The following is a 26,501-nucleotide window of genomic DNA, read 5'->3' as shown; positions in this document are numbered from 1 at the left end:
AATTCAATCGAAGCCCTGAGGAGAACTCTATTGTGGGAAGAAGAGTGAGCCAGAGCCCCAGTCTCATCTTCCTTCTCAACTCCTAATTCCAGTCCAGCCACAGGAAGGCTTTTTAAAAATAATTTTAATAGTACTTTATTTTTCCAAATACATGCCAAAATAATTTTCAACATTCACCTTTGTAAAATTTTGTATTTCAAATTTTTCTTCCTCTCCTCTCCCTTTCTCCCTCCTCAAGAGGAATAATTCAATACAGGTTAAACATGTATCACTTTATTTTATTTATATTTTATCTTGTTTATATCTGTATTTATCCAAGTCTTGATTTAATATGACTTGGTAGATTGATTCCCAATGTAGCTTATTCATATTGTAGGTACTTTGAAAGGAACTTTCCTTTTTATTATTTCCTCCTGGATTTTTATATTATCATATACAGATGCCATCAAATTTTGTTAATGTATTTTGTATTCAGCTACTTTACTAAATCTACTGTCTTAATTAGAAGCCCTCAGAAAATCAGAAAAGAATTTTTTTTCCTGTTTACATGAGGTAATTAATTCAATTTCATTATTTTTTTCTTCTTTGTGTTGCTAAAATTTCCTGTCAAATAAGGCAAATAAGTTGGGGCAGAGACACCCTTGCTTTACTTTGGTTTTTATTGGGGAAAGTTTCTAGTATTTCACCATTGTAAATAATGTTATTAGTTTTAGATATATCATTGATAATATTTTGATGGCCCTTCTATGCCCATGATTTTTAGGGTTTTTACTCTAAGAAGCTGTTATTTTGTTAGGGACATTTTATTGCATGTAAAGATAATTTTCAGCGTTCATTTTTGCACAATTTTGAGTTCCAGATTTGTAAGGGATTAAGACAACAAGCAATTTTGTTATACACGTCCATTCATTTTAAACATATTTCCACATCAGTCACAGTGTGAAAGAAAAATCAGAAAGTGAAAAACCATGAGAATGAAAAAAAGTGAAAATATTGTGTTTTGATGTGCATTCAGTCTCCAAGTTCTTTTTCTGGATATAGATAGTATTTTCCATCCCAAGTCTTTCAGAATTATCTTGGATCACTGTATTGCTGAAAAGGGCTAATTCTATCATAGTTGATCATCACAAAATCTTCCTATTACAGTGTACAATGTTTTCCTGGTTATACTCACTTCACTCAACATTCACTTCATTTAAGTCTTTCCAGGTTGTCCTGAAATTAGCCTGCTCATCTTATAGAACAATTCTTAGAGAATACTACTTATAATTCTTTATAGAACAATAATATTCCATTACATTCATATATCACAACTTGTTTAGCCATTCCCCAGTTGATGGCTATCTCTTCGATTTCCAATTCCTTGTATGGCATCTGATGTGATGGAATACTATTATACTGTAAGAAATGATGAAAGGGATAGTATCAGAGTAACCTGGAAAAACTTGTATAAACTGATGCAAAGTGGAATGAGAAAAATAAGGTGAATAATTTACACAATGCTGATAATATCGTAAAGACAATCAGCTCTAAAGTTTCTAAAAATGTAGGAATTTTTCTCAATACAATGACCCATCACAATTCCAAAAGAGTCAAGATGAAACATGTCATTCACCTCCACAAAGAGAGAGAAAAGACTGAGAAGGAAGACTGAAGTATATTTTCTTTTCTTTTGCTCCATTTGCGTTTTCTTGACCACAACAAAGTATTTCATATCTTTTTTGTTATTTTTTCTTTGTTTTTTCCTTTTTGATCTGATTTTTCTTGTGCAACATGATAATTGTGGAAATACATACAGAAGTGATGTTTAACCTATACTGGATTACTTGCCGGTTAGGGAAGGAGGTGAGGGGAAGAGGGGGAGAGGAAAAAAAATTGGAACACAAGGTTTTGCAAGGATAAATATTGAAAACTAGATTTGTATGTGTTTTGAAAATAAAAAGCTATTACTAAATTTTAAAAAATGATCGAGGGGAAATTCTTTCAACTTTCCCCTCTTGAAGGAAAGAGAAGGCAAAGGTCTAGTGAAACTGGATGAACATCTGAAGGAAGTTACCAACTCTGTGGACAGGGATGGGAGAGGACAAATCAAATCAGGCACTGAACTACTTCCTTGAGATGGAAAAAAAAGGCACTAGAAACCAGTGGCTGCCATAGTGATATGTGGAGAACGAAAAAAATGTGGGTTCTGAAACTCTAAAGAAGAGATTAATTATTTCATTAGTTTATAGGCAACAAAGAACAGTGAGGTCTGTATTCTCTACCTTTCAGTCACCTGGGCTAAGGATGCATTCTGTCATAAAATATAATTTATCCGAGTTTTGTTATTAGTCATTAAACATTTTTGTTACCCACAGTGCCCCTTGCCCCTTGTAGATAATGTAGAGGAGACTCCTATAATTTTTTATGTATGATATAATTGCACAGTGCCCCTTGTAGATAATGTAAAGGAGACTCCTATAATTTTTTATCTATGATATAATTGCACAGTGCCCCTTGTAGATAATGTAGACTCCTATAATTTTTTATCTATGATATAATTGCACAGTGCCCCTTGTAGATAATGTAGAGGGGACTACTCTAATTTTTTATCTATGATATAATTGCAGATTTCATCAAATTGTGAAATCCCCGGCATAATTTTTACCTGCATTTCTTGTCCGGAAGTGCTGTTCTTATCCAGTTTTCCAATCTCATAGCTTTGGCTATATGGAAAAAAAGAAACATTCTATTATTACAAATTCTATGTTTTTTGCATGGCCTCAAAGACATAGGCTAACACTACTGTATAGTAAATTTTTACTATTTCACATAATAACAGAGATTAGTCATCAATTAGCATATAAACATCAACAGTAGGAAAGCAACCCCTTCCTAATTGATGTAAATCATAATTCTCTTTAAAGATGTTAACTCAATTAAGATTATTCTAGACTTTTTTCTTTTAGTATCTTCTAATCAATCAGTATTATTTTTAAAATTCACATGTTTACAAGAGACTATTTAATGTACATGTTTTGACAGTCTAAAATAGAAATGCGCAACAATAAAAATAAACAGATGCTTTAATCAGAGAATATCAAAACTTCATTAACAACACTTATTAATTAAGCCTCACAAAACTCCCATGAGGCATTATGAATTATTTTGCAATTGAATAAACAAAAGACTCCCTAATGAAATGACTTTCCCAAGATTATATAGAAATTCTGTGCTACAAGAGAAGGGGGAACGTGTAGGCCCCCGCCCCCAAGGGCCCTGCTTTAACTACAAAGTCATAGCTTAGACTGCTACCTAAGCACATCTCAGGGAATTTTGACAGCCCCAGGGATTTTAGTGAGGGATTCAAAATCTAAAACCCTCCCCCCCAAAGACGAACAGCAAAAGTTGATTACTTGTGGACGTGGAACATGTCATGACTTTAAACTGTGGGGTATTCTCAATTGCCACTAGAAGAACCCACATGACCAAACTCCTAGAAAGAGGCCAGAGTGTACAGAGTGTACAGTTGGCTATACACTCCATACAAAGAGACCCTTCTGCCACAGCCCAAGGAGCCAAAGAGGAAAATCAGAAATAGGAATTTTTATAAGTGGGTCAACCACCCCAGACCAAGACTGAGAAACTTACACAAAGTAAGTCTCAGTCGGGGGTGGGGAGATAGAGATCAGCCCATCTAATAACTGCCAACTCTATTTTTTTTTAACTTTCTCTCACCAACTAGGTACTAAGCTCTGTCATCTCACACCACCACATGCTTATTGGACAGTTCAAACTGGATATCCCAGAAACATCTTACACTCAAACGTGCCCCAAACTGAACGTCTGATCTTTCTCCATAAAACTTCCCCCTTCTAAAATTTTGGGGTGATGCTAAGGCACCATTTAGTCTCCAGGTTTGTAACCTTGGCATTTTCCAGGCTTCCTCATCCTTCTTCCCCATGTATCCAACCAGTCAATAAACTTTTGCTGTGCAACATTCCCTCTCTCTATTCCTGTCGATTCTACCTTGGCAATATCTCGAACACATCCCCTTCTATCCCCGGAAACTGCCTCCATTCTGGTACAGATTCTCATCCCTTCACAACCAAAATTTTCCAATGGATCTGCCTATCTCAAGTCATTTTAGTCCATTCTCCATTCAGCTGTCAAATTGATCTTCCTAAAGATCACATCACCCCCTTAATTCATTAAATGCCAGTGGCTCCCCATCACCTCCAGGATCAAATATAAAATCTTCTGTTTGCCAAGTAGAACAGAGGTGGGAGAGCATTCTAGCCATGGGGGGGGTCAAGCAGATAACTCGCATTTTCATGGAGCAAATAACATGCAAACAACTGTATACATATAAGATACATATATTTCCTTATATGTATATGTGTATGCACATGTATAGTAAGTAAAATATAATCTCAGAGAAAATGATATAGCACTGGGGATGGGAAAGGCTTCTTGCAGAATGTGGGAGGACAATCAGTAAAGAAGAGAGGAGAGGGACAGCTAATTGGTACAGTGGATAGAGTACCAGCCCTGAAGTCAAATCTGGCCTCAGATATTTAATACTTCCTAGCTGTGTGACCCTGGGCAAGTCACTTAACGCCAAATGCCTGAGGGGGTTAAAAGAGAGGCAATAAGAGAGTGCCACATGCAAATTATGGTTAAATAGAAGGATAGCTCACAAGGCAACCTTAGAAAGATGAATAGAAGAGTTAGTTTCATTTGATACCCAACAACAAATTGAAGTGTCCATACTTGGCAAAAACAAAAGATTCCCACAATGATGCTCAAAGTTCATACACAAACACCTGTTGCTGAGGTTGAACAAGAACTAAAATCCTATGAAGCTAATGAAAATGGACAAAGTTGATTCTGTTAACACGTACCTCCCTACTCTGTGCCTTCAATGCAAAGGTAGCCACTACTGGAAAATATGGTTCAGATTAGGAAATGAAAGAAATCAAAGGCTTGGAGAGGGTTCAAAATCCTCAGGCTAAGTAAAAAATATTTTTTTCTTCAAAAAAGAGAGCTGAAATCATTTCCGTCAACTATTAGTTATCTGTTTACTTAGATCACGAACAAAGATTAAAACGATAAGCAAAAGAAGGAAAATGACAAAATGACAATATACATAACCACAGCAGCTCCACGGGGACCTATTTAAATAAGCTAGCGTTTTGCAAAAACAGGAAATAAGTCTCAGAGGCTAAACATCTCTAAGAAATGGCAATAATCAATATAAAATGATTACTGCAGTAGGGAAGCCCAAAAAGCCCAGAAACAGCCTTGGCCAGTAAACAAGATCTCCTCGCTCAGTGGGGAGGCCTGGTAACCAAGGGCAACCCCAGTTCAGAGTACAAGCTCACTTTCAAAACATCATACAGAAGGATGATGGAAGATTACAAGTAATTATCTCAGAAAACCTCAAAAAGTCCCAAAGTAGGACATGAGTCTACAGAAAATTTAACCTGAGGCTCCTCTAAGCAGATTACTCTTGTCACTGCCCTTCCCCCCAAATCCCCTACACATACACAAGAGCATTCATTAATGGTCCAAGCTATCGTTCCACATCTGATGCCATGGGGTCACTCTGAGCCTATTGCATTTCATAAAAAAATTCCACTATTACCACCATAACCTCATAAAATCAGTTTCCAAGGTGGTTAAATTGCAAGCCAGGAGGTTTCTTGGGGGTGTCAGGAACTCATCACTCAAGTCCTAAAAACCATTTTCATGTTCTTCTTTCCCAAAGAAGCCACAGTGAGTCAGGCCAATCCACCTGAGGGGACAGTTAGTCCCAAACGTCCTCCTCTGTATCAGTGCTCCCTTGTTCACAAGAGTCCCAACTAGTGGTGTGGGAACGTATAGAGGTATTAACTTTTTTTTTTTTTTTTTTTTTTTTTGCTGAGGCAATTGGGGTTAAGTGACTTGCCCAGGGTCACACAGCTAGACAGTGTCTGAGACCAGATTTGAACTCGGGTCCTCCTGACTTCAGGGCTGGTGCTCTATCCACTGTGCCACCTAGCTGCCCCCTAGAGGTATTAAATTATAGCCTTCCCAGTCCCACCATTCTCTTGGCCCGTGACAATGAGGAAAAGGAAAAAAAACGAGTAGAAATGAAACAAAACATCTGCCAGTGTTCCCATATCGATCTCTTGTCACCAGGGACAAGAGCTCCAGTCCACCACAGGTGCCTCAGGGACTTTCAGACCTCCATTGATGAGGCTTCATTCAAGATATCTAGAGCTATATCCTCCCAATGGGACAGAAGAAAGGCCAGAAGACACGATTTGCTCTTCAAAAAGACATTTACTAAAACAGCATTATAAAGGCACTATAAAACATTCCCTCTGTAAACACGGGGTACAATCTCCTACAAATAATACCCAGAGAATCTGGGAAGAATGGGTACAGAGTCCAATGGTTTCCATATGTTGGAAACCAATTTTGTCAAAGCAATTCACAACTCCAGAATTACAAGGTCTCAAAGCCCTTTCTTTCTTCACATAGTCCTCCTCTTTGCAGCTCACTTCTCAACTGTCAGGGTTAATTCTCTCTCGAGTCCATAACCAATTCGCTTCCCTGCTCCTTGGGGTCATGCCCCTTGGAAGTCCCAACACCTCAAGCATTGCCTTTTTATATCTATGTGTCACTGCTTCCTCAACTGTGCCTCACACACTCTTCAAGGGATCCTTCAACTGCTGGATAAAGTGTCTCCCTCAGAGAGCAGGTCAGAAAAAAATCTCATTCTTTCCCTGCAGAAGTAAAGACTTGGATTCTTTCCCACTGCTGGCTCTCTCATCAGCCTGAGAGCTCTCAAACTTCTGACTATCTTCAGGGCTTAGCTATTTAAAGCTATGCAAGGAGGTGATAGTGTTCCTTTCCAACTCTTAAAGGAATAACAGGGTCTTAACCCCTTGAAGCCTCCTTATTGCTGATTATATCTTGTGACTATATCAACTGGGGTTAGGGGAAAGCAGAAAGACTAAGGCTAGCCAACTTGTCTCAAGAAAGGCTAGGTTCAGAAAGCTAGAGGTTTTTTAAGTGATCACAATGGGCTAACTGCTCTATTTAGACCAACACACCTCAGTACCCGATGTACTATAATAAGAAGAAGAAATAAGTATCAGTCAAGAACAACTTGGGAAAAGCTTCCGGACCTAACCAGACACATGCTGACTACACTCTTGATAGAAGCAACACAATATTATTAACACCTCTCAGGGATTAATTTTCAAGATCACAAGGAAAAGATCATCTTGAAATTACATATTAAAAATTTTTTTTAAATCCTCCTCTGCAACAACAAAAAACAACCAAGAAGACATCAACAATTACAGACCCATCCATGAACCTACTTTCTCACCTCTAAAAAATCTTTGAGAATAGTTTAGTTCATGCATATAAGAGTGCCTTCCATAAAAATCTGAAGGGAACAGAGAAGTTCTAGCAGACTAAACTCCATAGCAAACCACACCTTCAGTGTCACACAGCTAGCTAAGAGTACAGAATCTCACTGTTTATTGATTTAAAAAACCATTTGATTAGGTATATTATGTCAGTGTAAAGTACAGCCTTCAAATCTTTCCTCCAGGAAAGTGTCACCCATATATTAGCATTATATAAGGTTCCTGATACAACTACAGAGAACTTTGTTCAGTGATTCTTTATTTGAATTAAATGTGGCATAAGACAGTGAATAACATGTCTGCCCAAGGTTCTCAACATGTAAGACATGCTCTACAAAAATAAAAATCCAAATGGAAAAGAGAGTGCCATATAAATAGTGAGTCTCCAGATGTTTCTGTTTGCAGATAACAATATGCTGATCGCATCAACTCCCAGAACATTAAAGGGCCACATTGATGAGATGCACAACTAAGCAAGAGACTGGTCTAGTAATCCATACAGGAAAAACCAAATGGATAAAGAACGCCAAGTTGACCAGATCATGGTATACAATTCGGTAGGCAATACCGAAGTTATCCCTATGCTCCCCCCTCCTCCCTCCTCATATAGAGCTAGATGCACAGGCATTGCAGACTGTAAGGATTGACTACATTTGGGAAATTGAACAATGCTTTCAGTGAGTACAAGCTCTCCTCTTAATGCCCCCAAAATCTTTATACCAATAATAGTCTATGATTATACACATGGCTATAATTCACGGGACACTTTGATCTCAAAATTATCATAGCTGCAAGTGACCCAAAGGGCAAGGTACAAGTAGCAAATATAAGTTAGTATGTTACCCAAAATGACTTGCATACGAGAAATGGCATAGAATATGTCATCCATGACATACAATCAAAAAAGGATGTGGGCCAGCCACACAGCAAGGATAAGAAATAACAAAGGGACAAGCCACGTGTATTACTGACATTTGCAAAATATGAGGATCCTAGAAGACAACCTCTCATACATTGGGGTCAATCATTTATCAAGGGGAGGGGCAGTTAGAGGGTGCAGTGGATAGAAAACCAGCCCTACAGTCAGGAGGCTATGAGTTCAAATCCATCTTCAGACACTTAACACTTACTAGTTGTGTGACCCTGGGCAAGTCACTTAACTCCAATTTCCTCAAGAAAAAAATAAAAATAAAGTTTGGCTATTGACTTAAAATTTATTTTAAAAATCATTTATGAAGGCTATATGGAAGGAAAGGAATGAGAAACTACATGGGATGAAAAGGCATGGACAGGATGTGCATTACAAGAATACAGCATCCTCACCTCCATGACATAATGAAGCCACAGAAGCATAAATATAAAGACAAAGACTGGGGTTCCAAGAAATCAATTGCACAAATGTAGAATGAAGGTGGCCTGATGAGACATCAATTCCCACAAAAACTATCAGGTGGTTTGAATGGACTGCAAGCTCAGTATGAGTCAATTATATGACACAGCAATGAAACGAAGTCATAAAATTGAACACGGCTCCACTCAACAAAGCTGCCTCATCTCATTCCACCCCTTCATTTTTTTAAAAAAGAGAAAACTAAGGCTCAGAGAACATAAATGACTTGTTCAAGGTCAAACAGCTGGGACTTGGATGCAGGCTTTTGGATTCCAAGTCCATTTTCTATACTATACCACACTGGTTCTCACTTCATATGTAAAATAAAATTGGGTTGGACTAGATAAAGCGGCAGTGTAGTAGAATGGAGAAAAAGCACTGCATTTGTAGTCAAAATACTTGGATTCAAAACCCTTATCCGAGGGGTTCTTAGCTTTTTGGTGTATCATGGACCCCTTTGGCCTTGTGAAATCTATAGACTCCTCAAATCATATTTTTTAAGATGTGTTACAAAAATTACATAGGATTACAAAGACCACCAATTCCATATTGAAATAATTATCAACATTTTTTTTTAATTAAAAGTTCCCAGTGCCCAGGTTTCTAAGAACCCCTGCCTTAATTTCTGTGAAGCTCAGTTTTCTTTTCTATAAAATAAAAACGTTTACCAAGATGGTCTCTTTGATCCCTACCAGCTCCCACATCTTCTGGTCTCTCAGGTGCCATCTGTGATTCTCTGAATGCTCTATTTTTGTGTTCTTTAGAAGTGATTAATCCCCATTTCCTTTGGAGAAACTCTTCTAGGAATCTGTTTTAATGAGCCTCTATTTGTATTAAATGAGGCATATGAGACATCATAATGAAAATCATCATAATTAGAGTTGCTATCATGCTTTAAGGTCTATAGAGCACTTTAAAACTTATCTCATTTGACCTTCACAACTCCCTGAGCTATGTGCTACTATCACTCTCGTTTTGCAGAAAAGGAAACGATGACTAAAAGGGGTTAAGTGACTTGCTCAGGGTCATACAACTAGTAAGGGTCTGAGACTGTATTTGAACTCAGGTCTTCCCGAGTCCATGTCCAACACTACCCACTGCACCTTGATCAAACTTTTTTTTTTTTTACCTCACTTGGGTCTCTGTTTCCCCATACATAAAATGAGAAAGTTGTACTAAAAAATCCCACGCTCCCTGCTAACATTCTATATCAGAGCTGAACAAATATGATGATAACCCTCCATCTCAACTGGACATCATGAATTCACTACAACTACACTTCCACTAGATGGTGCTGACACATTCCATTTTTTCAAAACTATGCCTTGCAAAGGTTCATTCTTATTAGCAGATTTAATAATTATTATGCCTTATTTTATTCATTAAAACCTTCCTCAGGTGCCTCATTGTATTACCGAGTTGACCCTGAGCTCTAGAAAGCTATGTAGAAGTTGTTAGCTACATTTTTCTTCAAGAGAAATTAAAGATCTTTGGAATACTGATTCTCCAAAGTTCTACCAGATGTCTCATCATGGTAACATGACCCCGAGTTGTTGAAAGCAGTGTCAGCCAAGTATAGACTTCGGCAAGTTCTTCCACGTTGGAAAAGCTTCCCATATGTTCCCAACAGTAGTACTGGCTGGCCACCTGCTGAGGAATTCCTTGATCATGATAGTTCATGGGAAAAAATACATAATGGCCCTCTAGACTGTATGGTTCCTTTCTGTTTCTTTAGTGACAATAGCAGAAAAAGGGCAAAGGACACTAAGAATTGCACAATTTTGAAAGAATCTAAGAATGTTAACTGTCAACATTTTAAGTGTGAGGCCTTTGTCCATGAGCCAACAAGAAAATATCATTTGAGGAACTAAATCATATCTGTCTTGATATTTTCACTATGAAGCCATAAAATAAAAGGAAACAGCCAGTTAGACTAGTTCAAGGTTGTTCTTGGAGAGGCAAATAAAAGAATTTGAGGAGTTGATGTTACTATGTGTTTAAGGATAACAAGAAACATCATTTCATGGGACATTTAGTCATTTTACTTGTAATGATTGTGATGAGAACATGTAGAAAGACTACCATGAAAATGAAAGCTTCTGTGACAATGTTATAGAAAATGAAGATGTGCAGAAATTCCATAGATTATTCACTAAGATCTTCCAAATTAAATCAACATATATCTTAATATGCAGGGACTTTAACCCAAAAGTGGTCACGGAGGTTTATAGAAAAGGTTTATAGGCAATACAAAAGTCTCACAACTACATATCAAATACTTTCTTCAAAAAGAAAATCATGTGGTACTGGATATGATGAGCACTGAAAACAGCTTGAAGGAAATTAGTTATTAATATGGGAGCCATTTTAATCAGATTTTTATATATACATATATGTATATACATATATACTGTTAGCTTATTGTTAGAACAGCTTAAAATGAAAATAAATACACATTAGAAAAACTAATAGAAAATGAGGTACAAAATTGAGATAACTTCTACCTGCCCATGTTAACGAGCTGGTGATCCCAAAAAGGGGAAATGGATAAAAGAATAGATATTGACATAGTCTCACAATTTCTGAAGTACATACAGAGGGTCTCTATGCTGAAGAGGACAGCGGAAGATTTGATTATCAAGATATATACAAGAGGGAAAGCTAGTAAAACACTTTGAAAAAATCACAGACCTCATTACTTTAAAAAGAGAGACCAAGAAAATATTAATAAGTACTGACTCATATGCCTACTTTGCAATCTCTGCATAACCTTTACAAGAATAGCCTCCACTTGCACCAAGGACATTCTTGATGAAGACATGAGAAGGCAACAGGCAAGCTTTCACAATGATATTCTACAACAGACCACACCTTCAGAATCACAAAATGACCCCAAAATACAGAGAATTCGAGACTGATATGATTTCTGCCCTGACGTCCTGCTCTCCTGATTAATGAATGACTCTCCAGCTCAATATTTCAGGAGGATTCCTGGCCATGCTCCAGCAGGTCACTCACTACTCTACTATCTAGATTTCTCAACAGCTGCATAACCCAAACATGGGTAGCCTTTCCTGGGCTCTGCTTTTCAGCTCCACTTTATGTGTTATCTTTCCCCCATTAGAATGAAAGTTTCTTGAGGATAAAGATTATCTTTTTTGCCTGTATTTGTGTTTGCAGTACTCAGCACAGAAGAAGAAACAGAAGAAATGAACAATCCCCAGCAATTTGCAGAAACTACACACAAACTCAGCCATGAAACATAAGTGCTGAGGTCAGGGTTACTGTTTCTATCCCGGTGACCCTCCCAAAAAAGTGAGATCAGGTCAGCAGCTTTTATGAGAATTCCACAATTCTACCCACTTGTCAGCAATTTATTAGAAATTAATTTGTATTCTTTTTAGTACTGGGAGGGAAAGATACTAAGTTTTTAGATTTTTGTAGTACACTTCTTAAGATAAGCTGCCCTGCCTTCAACTGCGATGGGGGAGGAGGGAGCTGGTTTTTATTTTTCACATATATTGGATTTCTTGGTTTTGGTTAATATAATTGCACCAAATAAGGTGCAAATTGGCAAAATTTGTTTTTTTTTTCCCGTCATGACACAGGAAGATAGTTGATGTAGCCAAATTAAAACATTATTGTTTCTGTATGAAAATAAAATTCAAAGAGTCGGGGGGAAGCTCTAGTTAGATAGCCTGCTGATCATTTCTTACAGAACAATAGTACTCCATTACATTTCTATACCACAATTTGTTCAGCTATCCCCCAACTGATGGCCATTCCCTCGATTTCTAATTCTTTGCCTGCACAAAGAGCTGCTATAAACATTTTTGTATGTGAGGGTTTTTGACTCTCAAAAATTTTTTTATTAAGTAGAGCAAAAGACTTCCCAATAAAGGCTCCCCTCCAATTATATATAATCCACAAATATATTAACATCATATAGCATTCCTTGAAAATTTTGTTGGACTCTGCTCCGATAATGAATACTAAGTGAGGCATGTAATAGGGAGTCACATTCTCACCAAAAATGTTTGTCATTGCCATGGGGGAGCTTCAGTGAAAATGGAAGAGAGATTTCCCATAGATAAGGTCCTACAGATATAGCTGCTTGCAAATGACTGCAACTACAAATTATACTGACTGCATAAAGTCCCACTGGAGAACCTCAGAAGATTTACAGTTCCTCAAGAATTCAGTTCAAGTAGGAAAAAAAGATGCATTATGACTATATGTAACTGGATGGAGAGCTCATAGAGTAAGTGTGGCTAGACAATGACTTGGGATGCAAATTTAACAGGAAGGAGAGAGCAGGCCTGGATTGCCTTTGGGAAATTATACAGTATTTTTAATGACCACTCCCCCCTCTCCTGCCCAAGCTGCTTCCTGAAACAAAGACTCATTAAAAAAAAAAAAAAAAAAAAAACAATATTCTGGTGATTTTATATAGTTGTGAGTCATAAAATACCAATCTCTAAAGAATCAAAATCATGGGTCACCCAAAGGACAACAGAGAGGCACATGGTGGGCATGAGTACGCTGCAATATATTAGCAAGGACAGAGTGTACACCAAGAGCAACATAAAGTAGGTAAGGCTAGCTATATAGTGGGAGGGAGAAATCATTGACAAATCCACATGCTCCACTGGTATTAATTTCACACAATGTAAAAATAGCTAGAACAAAAGTTGCTAACCTGGCAGCCGTGAACTTGTGCTAAAAACTTTTAAATAATATGCTGATAACTATACTTTGTTTTCTTTTGCAAGCTTATGTTATTTTGTCTTATACTTTTAAAGACACATCTTGAGGAGGAGTCAACCCCATGCTTCGTTAGTCTAATTGCCCTAGGCAAGGGCCAAAAAATCAATAAGGTGACAATGTGCTGGTGGGAAGGAGGGCTCCCTACTGGCACACTGGACCCTCTGTGGAAGACAATGGGATAGAGAAGAGGAGGCATAAACATGCTGTAACATACTGGAAAGAGTGTCCGTACTTATGAGATCACAGATTCATAAAAAAAAAAAATGAAATATGGATAAAAATGCAAATAAGTATTGGGATAGGGTCCTAAGGCTGTAGCCTTAGTCACAAGCTGCTCAGTAAACTGAGAGGCACCAAGTAGTCATGCTGAGCACCCAAACAAGGGACTCAAATCTTCACTTAACTCCAAGTGCTTTTTTCTCCAACTTTCTGCTCTCTGACTAGAGTGAAATAATCAGATTCATTAAGTTCTATCCACTCAGAATTATCATTGGATTTTTCCTGGCAGAATATTGTCTAGGATTTTGTCCAATTGTGTTTCCATTTCAGATGTTTTCTACTGCTTCTCCAATACATTTCACCGACACTAATTAGGAACTTGGACTGTGTGTATTCTTTGGTTTGGTGATTTCATCCTATAACTACTCTTTATTCATATTCATGTCATTTTGAAACAACTTGTCTCTTCTTTAAATCCTTCAAACATGTTTGTAAATGATTCTCATGTCTTTCCCATCATTTGGAGAGGAAGCTACACAATTTTTAGCTCCCCTCCCCATCTATTTTACTCCATTCTTCCCAGCTATCCTCTGGATCATTTTCATTTTTGTCTCTTGAATTTAATTTATCAATAAGAGCTTTTCTCAGACAAAAGGAGCATCCAAGAAAAAGAGCTAGCTATCTGACACTGCTATAAACCTATTTGCTCCAAAGACTGAACAACTACATTAGAACAGTGAGAACAAACACACAGAAGGAAACTATTATTGATAGGGACTAGGACTGGGATATGTTTTATCCCGAAAAGAAAAATCCAGAGTTAGTAGTAAATGAGTGTTAATTTCCAAAGGCTTTTTTAGTTCACTATATTTCTCTTCAGGATTATATATTAATTTCCCACAGTCAAATATCTGCATGAATTTTGAAAACAATTGAAATTTACTTGATATTATGTACCTTGAATTATTTTAGGGAACATTAGTAGATACCTGATTATTCTGAGTGGAACCAAGAGGACATCAATTCCAGAGCAAAGAGAGTGGAAGAATCATATCTTATTTCTAACACTCTCTCCAATCTCCTCTTCTACTCTCTCCTCCAGCAAAGCTCAGTATGACAGGGCATCACAGCTCCTAGTATAGTGCCTGGCACATAGTGGGTACTTAACAAAAGCTAACTGAAGCAACTTCTATGTTCTGGGCACTGTGCTAGATGCTGAGGACACAAAAACCAAAGAAAGTCTCTGTTCTCAAAGAGTTTACAAACTATTAAAAGAGACAACACATGAGTCTGTCTAGATAACATCTACACACAATAAATACAAAGTCTTTTCAGAGACTTGGCGCTAACCTGGGGGGAATCAGGAAATGTCTTTTATGGGAAGGAAATGATCTTTGGGTTACTTTTGATGAAAACATTTACTAAAGGCCTCCTTATTGGAAGTTTAGCTTTACCACTCCCCTAACCAGATGGAAATCCAACCTCACTAAGCTGAAATTTCCTGATCTCATACAACTGGGGATGGGAGAAAAGTACATGAGGTGGCCTCTCCCTTTTTTGGCATTTTATTTGCACCAATTACAAGTAAAAACAATTTTCAACATTCATTTTTAGAACCGAGTTCCAAATTCTGTCCCTCCCTCCTTACCCCACCTCATTGAGAAGGCAAGCAATTTGATATAGGTTATACATGTATAGCCATGCAAAACCTATTTCCATAATAGTTGTGTTGTAAAAGAAAAAACATAGACCAAAATAAAAACCTAAGAAAAATAAAGTTAAAAAGTATACTTCCATCCATATACAGACTATCAGTTCTTTCTTTGGGGACGGATAGCATTTTTTATTCTAAGTCCTTCAGAGTTCTCTTGGATCACTGTATTGCTGAGAAAAACCAAGTTATCCACAGTAGCAATATCCACAATATTGCTGCTACTGTGTACAATTTTCTCCTGATTCTACTCATTTCACTTTGCATCACTTCCAGCAAGTCTTTCCTTTTTTTTTTTTTTCCTCCTGAGAGTATCTAGATGAGGTGACCTTTAAGAAAGCTTTCAAGTCTTACATCCATGATTCTCTGAGGATTCTTAAGTTTCAAATCTGGGTAACTGAGAAGATGGTAATGGTTTTTTCAAAAATAGAAAAGTTTGGAGAATGAGTCGACAGAGACAGGTTAGGGGGCCATGGAAAGGGGGTGAGTAGGAGTTATGAGATAATCTCCTCCAACCTGACTCGGGCTCTTCTTTAGTCTATCATCAGGCCTCTACTGGAAGCTCTTCTGGCTTGGCAGACCCTACCAAAAGTTCCAGAGTCTCTGTCTTTGACCTCTAAGATCAAATACTCACTCCTCTAGTCTGGCATTTAAGTGCCTGACTCCATCCCTTTCTAGGTTTATTGTAAAACCTTCCTTCATATGCTCACTCTGACAGTCAAACTGTGATCTTCCCCCAAGATGTGCAACACTGCTCAAGTTACTAATCATCTAAAATTCAGTTTCATCTTTAAAATAAGAGGAAGATGACCTCCAAAAATGTGCTCTTCCCCACCCCCTCACTTCTCTAGTCTAAGATGGAATTTTAGAAAAGGTTAGAAGTGGGTTGGAGGACAGGAAGTAGTTATTATTCACACATTAATGCTAACAGCAGAGCTCTAAAGGAGGTACAAAGCATTCTATAATCTTCCTCGAGTCTTATACATGTCCCTGTGAGATACACATTACACCCACTTTATAAATGAACTGAAGCTAAATCAGCTCAACAGCTCATAGCCAACAAGAGCTAGATTTAAGGCAAAATTGAAGCCCTGGCCTCTCCTAACCCTAAATCTAATACATATTTCTATTTCTTAGAAGCCCCCATTTCTCTTTCCAAAGAACACTATTATTATTAAGCCACAATTCTATAGCATCATTTATGCTATAGGGTCCAATTATGTTCCTGAAAGAATGAGATTTAGGGCAGAAAAAGTACCAGCCTATAGTATAACACTAGTGTCTTCACTATCAGATTTCTACAGCATAAAATAAAATTTGTGATTATGATACTGAAAAGAAAATTAGAGACTTTGATGAATGCCTTGATCACCAGCTTTAGGGAGCAAGCTCCAAATTTGTCTTATGACCCTCAAGGACTCACTACCAAGGTCTCAAATCCCTATTGCCTCAGTCCATCTTGTGCCTCCCCGGCACGTCCCTCTCCTAACAGGTTGATGCCATGGCCCTTGTCGTTACTCTGTCCCCAAACGCTGTCAATTCCCAGGATAAGGGACATTATTTACTTTATAAAAGGGCTGCACATGAACTGAAACTTTTTTGTTAAACTAATATATTTTTAATTATTTAAGTTACCAAAAGAAGACTATGTACACTAAATGCTTCCAGAACACAACTACTGTGCAGAGGCAGGACAACTTGTATCCTGAGTCCAACTGTGTAATTGTCCCAAGTCTAGTCTTTAAAACGGTCTTGGGTTTCTTTACAAAGTGTGTTTCAAGGGTCTGAAACACAAAAAATGTCTGTAAAAATGCAGATAAACCATACCTGTGAACAATGTTATCTGTTCCCAAAGTTGTATTTCTTGATATCTTAAAAATGATACAAGAATTTTCTGTGCAGTCTTTTTGCCCCTGAAGTGGATATGGGAAGATACACTATAAACATTTACAACGTGGTACATACACCACGTTCCTAAATGGAAAGCTCTGAAGACCATCTCCGGAAGAACACAGTATATCTTGGATAAACACAATTCCTTTGCAATGCTGGACTGTTTTCTGGCCTCCTCTGCCTTCTTGCCCCTTCTCCCTCTTACCCTTAGTTCAGGTCCTATCAAGAGCCTTCCCAAGTATTCTCCCAATTGCTAATCCCTTCCCTTCCCCAGCTATATTCTATTCTGCTGCCAAAGGGATTTCCTAAAGTCAAGGTCTGCCCATGTCACTACATAAAGACACTAGAATCCTTAGCTTCAGCCCTTTCCAACCTGGGCCCAGGCTATCTTCCCAACCAAATTGTACACTCCCCTCACCCCGTCTATTCTTCAGAGGACCATCTCCAGCCACACTGGTCTGCTTCACGTTCCTCCAGTTTCTGATTTTGTCTTTCCATTTGTTAAGTATTATATTTGAAATGCGCTGCTACTTCACTTCCACCTCTCAGGATCCTTTGCTTCCTTCAAAACTCTTCCCAAAGGAAATCTTCAACAGAGAGCCATTTCTGAATTCTACCCTCAGCTCCTAGATCCCCTTCCCCAGTTCTCTTGGATTTGTTTTGTCTCTATATCACATATAATTATGCATACATTATCTCCTCCAAATACAATGCAAGCTTTTTTAGGGGAGAAACTGTTCTCTTGTATGTCTTTGTATCTAGTCCCTTTGTACAGTGTCTGGCATGTTGTTGGCATTTAATCAGTGCTTATGGATTAATAATCAACACTTCCAGAATCAGCATGCCATAAGTGCAATGCAAGTCTTTGATATTATCAAATTATGAAACATAAGATTTGCCAGTGGGAAAGGGGAGAGGAAGAGAAAAGAGCCAGATTTGAACTCTGAAAGATAAGTTTTCTCCATTCCAAGCCCAGTGTTTTATATTCCCTGTATCACCTCACTGCCTTAACATGACTATGCTGTTTTAGAAGAAATGTCATCAATAAAAATGTTTTTAAATAAGCATACAGTATGAAATAGGCCAATAGAAGCAGAGAGGCAGGCTGGAGAAAACTTGTCCCTAGATTTTGAAAACATGCAGACATACAGATGTTAACATATTAAGGAAGCAAGTTTTTTTTTTTTAAAAATCTGAATCCTTTAGCTCAGTGGTATCAAACTCAGAAACAGGAGCCATCGGAGAGACTTACACGAATGGATACTGAGTGAAATGAGCAGGACCAGGAGGAGCATTATATACTTCAACAACCATACTATATGATGATCAATTCTGATGGACGTGGCCCTCTCCAGCAATGAGATGAACCAAATCAGTTCCAATAGAGCAGTAATGAACTGAACCAGCTATACCCAAAGAAAGAACTCTGGGAGATGACTATGAACCATTACATAAAATTCCCAATCCCTCTATTTTTGTCCGCCTGCATTTTTGATTTCCTTCACAGTACACTAATAGTACACTATTTCAAACTCCGACTCTTTTTGTACAGCAAAATAACTGTTAGGACATGTATGCTTATGTAGTATTTAATTTATACTTTAACATACTTAACATGTATTGGTCAACTTGCCATCGGGGGGAGGAGATGGGGGGAAGGAGGGGAAAAATGGGAACAAAAAGTTCGGCAATTGTCAATGCTGTAAAATTATCCATGCATATAACTTGTAAATAAAAAGCTATAATAAAAAAATATTTAATAACCAAAAAAAAAACCACAATAAAAAAGTTTATTTACAGTTTAAAAAAAAAAGAAACAGGGGCCATTAAACTATACCTAAAGATCCCTGGGGGGGGCCACATATTGACAGTTTTCAAATTTACTGTGCCCTATTTTATTTTTATTTATTTTGTTAATCATCTCCCACTTACATCTGAATCTGGTTCAGGACTCCCTCAGGAGTGTTGTTGAGTGCATGTCAGACAATCTATTTTTTAGAGTAAACATTAAGTGTCATTGATGATGATCAAAGGCTTTCAAATTTAAATAAACTCATATAAATTACCTAAGCCAATATGAGCATTCTTCAATCTTCTTTTGGTAGTAAGCTTCCACGCCAAAGTTATAACAGAGTATTGGAAGGTATCCAGGCTATAACAAAAAGAAAATACTTTAGTTGTGTGATTTCCTTAAGAGTTGCATACTGTTTCAGTTTATATTCTCACATTTACAGTGAGAAAAGAATTCCAAAGAATTGGAAAATGAGAAGATGTCCATAAATTGGGGAACGACTGAATAAGTTATAGTATATAAAAGTTATGGAATATTACTGTTCTATAAAAATGATGAAGAAGCTGATTTCAGAAAGGCCTGGAAAGATATAGATGAACTGATGCCGAGTGAAACAAGCAGTACCAGAAATACATCGTACATAGTAATGGCAAGGTTGTGTCATGATCAACTATGAAAGACTTGGTTCTTCTCAGTGGTTCAGTGATCCAAAGCAATTCCAATAAATTTTGCATAGAAAATGGCATCTGCATCCAGAGAGAAAACTATGGAGATTGAATGTAAATCAACACCCACTATGTTCACTTTTTCCCTCCCTTCGGTCATGGTTTTTTTTCCTTTTGTTCCAATTTTTCTCTCCCAACATGATTCATAAAGAAATGTGTATATAAAAAGTTAATATACATGTAAAAATAATTATGTGGGGGGAAAAAGAAAACTATATTTACATATATTTGGAAAAATAAAATACTAACATGGAAATATGTTTTACATGACCCCACGTGTATAACCCAAGTCAAACCGCTTGTTTTCCTCAAGAGAGAGTAAGGGAGGGAAGGAAGGAGAGAATTTGGAACTCAAAATTTCAAAGGATTTATGATGAAACATGGGAGCTAGATGGTACAGTAAATAGAGCACTTGAAGTCAGGAAGACCCACAGTTCAAATCTGACCTGAGACATTCCCTAGCTGTGCGACCCTGGGCAAGTCACTAAACCCTGTTTGCCTCAATTTCCTCATCTGTAAAATAATCTGGAGAAGGAAATGACAAACCATTATAGTATCTTTGCCAAGAAAACACCCAAATGGGATCACAAAGAGACATGTGATTGAAATGACTGAATAACTACAGCAACAATGATGAAATACGCTGCCCACCTACTGATAAATAAGCAAAAGATTCAGAGTGCAAAATGAGACAAATTCTTTTGAACACGTCAATATGGAAAATTGTTTTGCTTGACTACACATGTATATAATGGGTTTTTTCCTTATTCTCAATCAGGGAAAGGGTTTTGAGGTGATCAAGTGAGAAAGCTGTCTCTTGTTACTTGTATCTGCAGGAAATATCACCATTCATAAGGCCACTGTACTAACGCAGCTAGGAAACCCAGTAGATAAAAATGCTACACTTGTGGTCAAGAAGACCCGAGTTCATGGTGCTAAGTGAAATGAGCAGAACCAGATCATCGTACACAGCAACAAGACTATACAATGATCAATTCTGATGGACGTGGCTCTCTTCAACAATAAGATGATTCAAACCAGTTCCAAGTAACTGTTCAGTGATAAAGAGAGCCATCTGCACCCATAGAGAGAACTATGGGAACTGAGTGTGGACCACAACATAGCATTCTCACTCTCTCCGTTGTTGTTTGCTTGCATTTTGTTCTGTTTTTCTTTCCCTTCTTGATCCGCTTTTTCTTGTGCAGCCAAGATAACTGTATAACTATGTATACATATATTGGATTTAATATATGTTTTAACATATTGAACATGTATTAGACTACCTGCCAGCTTGGGGGGGGAAAGGAGGGGATAATTTGGAGCAGGAGGTTTTGCAAGAGTTAATGTTGAAAAATTACCCATGCATATGTTTTGTAAATAAAAAACTTTAATAAAAAAATAGACCTTAGTTCAAATATATCTTTAGATACTTATCATCCGTGTGACCCTAAACAAGTCACTTCACCTCTGTCTGCTTCAGTTTCCTAAACAGTAAAATAAGAATAACACCTACTTCCCAGAGTTCTTGTGAGAATAAAATGAGATAGCATTTGTAAAGTGCCCGATACAGGCACCCAACAGGCACTTAATGTTTATTCCCTTCCCTCTAGTTCAGGCTTTCATCATCCTGCACCATATGACTCCCACTGACCAGTGTCTAAGGAGCTATATTGGGCCTTCTCCTCTATTAAATCACTCAGTGGCCTCATCACCCATGGGTTCAATTGTCATCTCTCTGCAGATGACTACCAGAGCAATACACACACACACACACACACACACACACACACACACACACACACACACGGCCCTAGTCTTTCTCCTGAGCTCCAGTCTCTATTATCAACTTGCCTTTTTGCAAGTCTCCATGTGTCCCATAATCATCTTGAGCTCAGCATGTACAAATCAAAATTCATGAGTTTCCTCCCAACCTCTCCCCCTTTCTAACTTCCTCCTTACTACTGACAAGGACCCCACCATCCTTCCATCATCCAGGCTCAGAACTTCAATGTCAGCCTCAATTCTTCACTTTCACTTAAGCCATACATCCAATCTATTGGCAAGACTTAGCATTTCTGCCTTCACAACATCCATATCTCTCCACCGACAAAACCACCATCTTAAAATAAGCCCTTCTCAATGGTTCAATGTTGGAAAAAGGTTCAGCATAATTGACTATATCAATAATCAACCTATCAGAAATCATATGATTATCTCAATAGATGCAGAAAAAGCATCTGACAAAATCCAACACCTATTCCTATTAAAACACTAGAGAGCATAGGAATAAATGGAGTTCTCCTTAAAATGATCACTAGCATCTATTTAAAACCATCAGTAAGCATCATATGTAATGGGGATAAACTAGAACCATTTCCAATAAGATCAAGGGTGAAACAAGGCTGCTAACCATCACCACTGCTATTCCATATTGTATTAGAAATGAGAAGAAAAAAAAATTAAAGGAATTAGAATAGGTCATGAGGAAATCAAATTATCACTCTTTGCAGATGATATGGTAGTATACTTAAGAGAATCCTAGAGAATCAACTAAAAAAAACTACTTGAAACAATTCACAATTTTAGCAAAGTTGCAGAATACAAAATAAATCCACATAAATCATCAGTATTTCTATATGTTCCCAACAGAGTCCAGCAGCAAGAGATAGAGAGAAATTCCATTTAAAACAACTGTAGATAATATTAAAATAAGCCCTTCTCACCTCTCACCTGGAGAGGCTTAAGCCTCCTAATTAGTCTCCTGCCCTCTCTAAACTACCTTCCACTCAGCTGCCAAAGGGTTTTTCCTAAAGGGCAGTTCTCATTTAATGTTCTCAGTTTAATGAACTCTATATTATCTCCAGAAACAAATCCCAAGTCCTCTGTTTGCCATTTAAAGCTCTTGCCAACTTTGCCCCTTCTATATGTCCAGTTTTTCTATACTGAATTCCTCTCCACAGTCTATACTCCAGGGACAAAGTCCTCCCGGCTTTTCTCCCAGATCCTCCAATCCCATGCCTTTCAGAGACCTCACCTGACTTGTGTAAAAATCTCCTCTTCTACAAGAGGTCTTTCCCAATCCCCCTTAATGCTAGTGCTTTTCCTCTGAGCTTATCTCCAATTTCTCCTGTGTCTATCTTCTATGTACAAGATGGTGGGCAGGTTGTCTCCCCCATCCCATTAAAAAGTGAGCTCCATGAAAGCCAGAACCCTATTTTTGCTTCTCTTTGTATCCTCAGTAGCTTGCCTGGCATGGTAGAGAGAATTTAATACATGTCTGTCAATTGACTAAATAGTTATTACTTGATTTACTGAGGAGACTTGGGAAAATTTAGTGCTATTCCTTTGTGTGTCTGAAAATACTTTAGGGTACCCTCAAGACCAGGAGCTGAAAAATTTTAATCAAGACTAAGCTGTATTGGTAAATTTTGCATTGTCTCACACACATTCAAGAGCCATCAACAATATGAAAATTTATCCATGTACTAAGTAGGCTCCCCAGCATGTGCTAAGATCATACAAGATTCCTTGGTAGAATCACAGATTATCAGAGTTGACACAGACACTGGAGTCCATCTAGTTCAATCTACAGTATAAAAAGGCTCTCACTTCAATAAACCTGACAACCGGTCACTCAAGACCACTTGTAGATCTCGAATGAGAGAATCCACTGTCTCCTAAGCCTGCACCGGACACTTTCCACAGCCATACACGTTGAGGCGTTTTTTCTTAAAATTAAGCTTGACTCTACTGCTTTTCAATTTCTACCCATTGTTTCTAGTTGCCCTTCTGAGGCCATTCCCCTCCCACATGAGGGCCCTTCAGATACTTGAACACTTGTGTTCTTCATGAATGTTTTCTCCAGTCTAAGCATGCACAATTGACCCTTAGAAGACATAGCATACAACCACAAAAAGAATTTCTGTCCAACAATCCTCTGCTTATTAATATGAAATGGAACTTAAAAGAGGGAGAACTGTACTTGCCAAATGTGTTCACTACTGTTAGGAGAGCTATCTTGCAGAGACTAAAGGTGTCCTTGTTTGCATCAAGCCCCACAATAGTAGAGGGCTTCTTTTTTCTGCTTAATGGTATTTTATTTTTTCCAATGCCATTTAAAGATAGTTTTCAACATTCATTTCTGTGAGATTTTGAGTTCCAAAGGGCCAGTGCTCCATCTATCGTGTCATTTATCAGTCCCCCCCCCTTTTTTATTTTTGTCTCTCTCCTCCCACCCAACCATCTATCCATTCCTCTCTCCCCCCCCCCCCCCCACTCCTCTTTCTGGCTACCTCTGAATCAGGAGTGTTGTAAACTTCCAGTTGGAAAGAGAAACCTCAAGACTTTTTCCTTTCCTGGGTTAACATGTGGCCATGCATATGACACAGCTCTTTTCTATCTCTATTGTGTTTATTCTTTCCTACTCTAAGGGAGATGTTAACTATAATTGGTTATTGATACTGGGGAGAACACACAAGTATTTGAAAGAAGTCTCTAAACCTTAAGGGTATAACTAGGCTCCAGAGAGGGAGATACAGCCTGGCTCTAAAGGCTCAATGCAAGGGGGAGTTGGGAATATAGATTTTGAGCTCTTGGATGGGTTACACTCACATGCAAGAGATGGCAGGAAAAAATATCAAGGATTCCTATAGCTAAAAAAGGAGATGTAACCAAGGTGCTTTAAAATGTGAAAATATGTTTCAAGATATCCCTTGCACCGTCTATAAGCAAGAAAAACCATAACAGAAGCAAGGTATATGGCATATAGTAAGCATTGTAGGAGATGTTAGATGTTTACTAATCTTATTCATAATAATCTCGGTGTGTGATCATACAATGCCTTGACTTAAAGCTGGAAGAGACCTCAGTGACCATTTAGTGTGATTTCTTCATTTCAGGAACCTAGCCCAGTGTCTTCTAACTCAAGGCACTCTTTGGAAGAATATTTTTGTGATCAGACTTCAACTCCAAAGAAGAGCAAGGAAAATACCTCTCCCCCACCCCCTTGCAGAGATGGGGCTCCTAGCAGAGTACTGCATGTACTAACAGACATACTAATGTGGGGGTTGTCTGGGGGGAGGGGGAGGAAGGTGAAGATGGAAGGACATATTTGGAGCTGAAGGTGATGTTAAAAAAAATCAATAAAATTTTAAAATAATATATTTGGAGCCTCATATACTTTTAAAAATATGCAACACAGGGGGCCTGTGTGGGAAGCCCTACCTTAGGGCAGGGTCTCGGGAGGGAGGGGGGAGGGTCTTAGGATCAGGTAGATTATAGTTATCCCCACTCACCGCAGTATGATTTGAGCTCCCCCACATTCCATTTCCTCCGTGACAAGAGACGGGCAGCACGAGCACAGCTTGTGCCTGGGGGAAAAGGGGGGGGGGGTGTTGTCGATGCAGAGAAGGGCAGAATCTCCAGCAGAAAAGGGAAGAAGGGTTCTAAAATTAAAATCCTCTAACCTGGTAATTATACTGATGCCCAGACACAGGAATAGGCCAGCCACTGCCAAGCTCTGCACATCTCGGAATGGCAGCAGAATGGCAGCAGACGGCCCCTCAGCTGCCAATAACTACTCTGACTTACATCTCCCTATGATTGCCCCCAGCCACCATTGCTTCAGAAAATTTAGAAATGTGTTCTAGTTTCATGATAAAGCAGCAAGCAAAGACCCATTTCTAATTTGTTTTTAATTAGCCTATCCTCAGTAAACAAGCTTCAAATCTAGATATTTACATTAAGAGCTGGGTCCAAAGAGAAATCTTCTAATAGCTTCTGGAAGTAGCTAGGGGCCTTCCTAAAAGGCTGGATGGAGTGGGGGCCCTGCGGGGAGGGGAAGGGCCAGGGTCCCCAGCTTTGAAAACAAAAGCTAAAAAGTGCACAGCAGAGAACAAGAGAACCCCCCCTCCCCCCAAGGAAGCCAAGAAAAGCTGGGCAGCTCTGAAAACAATGTATAGTATGTATTACATAGGTTTTCTTGAAATGGACATTTATTGTTTTATATTGAATCTTCTCTTATGGTCTGCTGTGTATGTACCAATTGTTTTTTTCCTTTTCATCTTGTATTTAAGTTTAAAATTAAAAAAAAAATTTACCACTACCACTCCCCCCCCCTTCCCTCTCCCCAAAAAAAGGAAGAAAAAGAAAACAAAACAAAAGCTGAGATTTCACTCACCAGTTGGGGCAATCTCATCAGCATATCTTTGCAGCGTTCGATGCACGTGACTGCTCGCTGAAAATCCCCTTGAGCAACAGCCTAAGAAAGCAAGAGAGCCAATAATTGCTTAGAATGAAAGGGGGAACAATTTGTGGAGAAGGCTAATCTGGCTAATTTTTAAAAAAGATTTTCTCATCTTGTCAGCAAATCGAGCTCTTCCAGCCAGACTCTCAGTGCAAACAGGCCCCACACCCCAAAGGGATAGCTCCAAGTAGATGGCTACCTGTTCTATTACTGTGCAACCCTCAAGTGGGATCCAAGGCAGCCCCTTCTTGCTGCTGGAAACCAGGAAACCGACAGACGAGCCTTCTTCCCAACTGAACAATTCTTTCACGTGTCCCCAGATTGCACATTGTCTAATAAGCAGCGGTGGGGAAA

General features: G+C 38.3%; 1 protein-coding gene across 1 annotated transcript in view; it reads right to left on the bottom strand.

The window, feature by feature from the left end:
* Positions 1-26,501, bottom strand: part of TEX11 (testis expressed 11) — a 113,800-nt gene that overhangs the window by 77,580 nt on the left and 9,719 nt on the right. The window contains exons 3-6 of the mRNA XM_051969186.1: positions 26,082-26,162; positions 25,198-25,272; positions 19,453-19,538; positions 2,648-2,705 (exon numbers count right to left, since the gene is read on the bottom strand). Coding sequence (XP_051825146.1) covers positions 2,648-2,705; positions 19,453-19,538; positions 25,198-25,272; positions 26,082-26,162 — 300 coding nt within the window. The remainder of the gene's footprint in view (positions 1-2,647; positions 2,706-19,452; positions 19,539-25,197; positions 25,273-26,081; positions 26,163-26,501) is intronic.

Source organism: Antechinus flavipes, chromosome X (genome assembly GCF_016432865.1).
Source record: "Antechinus flavipes isolate AdamAnt ecotype Samford, QLD, Australia chromosome X, AdamAnt_v2, whole genome shotgun sequence".
Lineage (NCBI taxonomy): Eukaryota > Metazoa > Chordata > Mammalia > Dasyuromorphia > Dasyuridae > Antechinus > Antechinus flavipes.
This window is presented reverse-complemented; position numbering and strand designations above follow the sequence as displayed.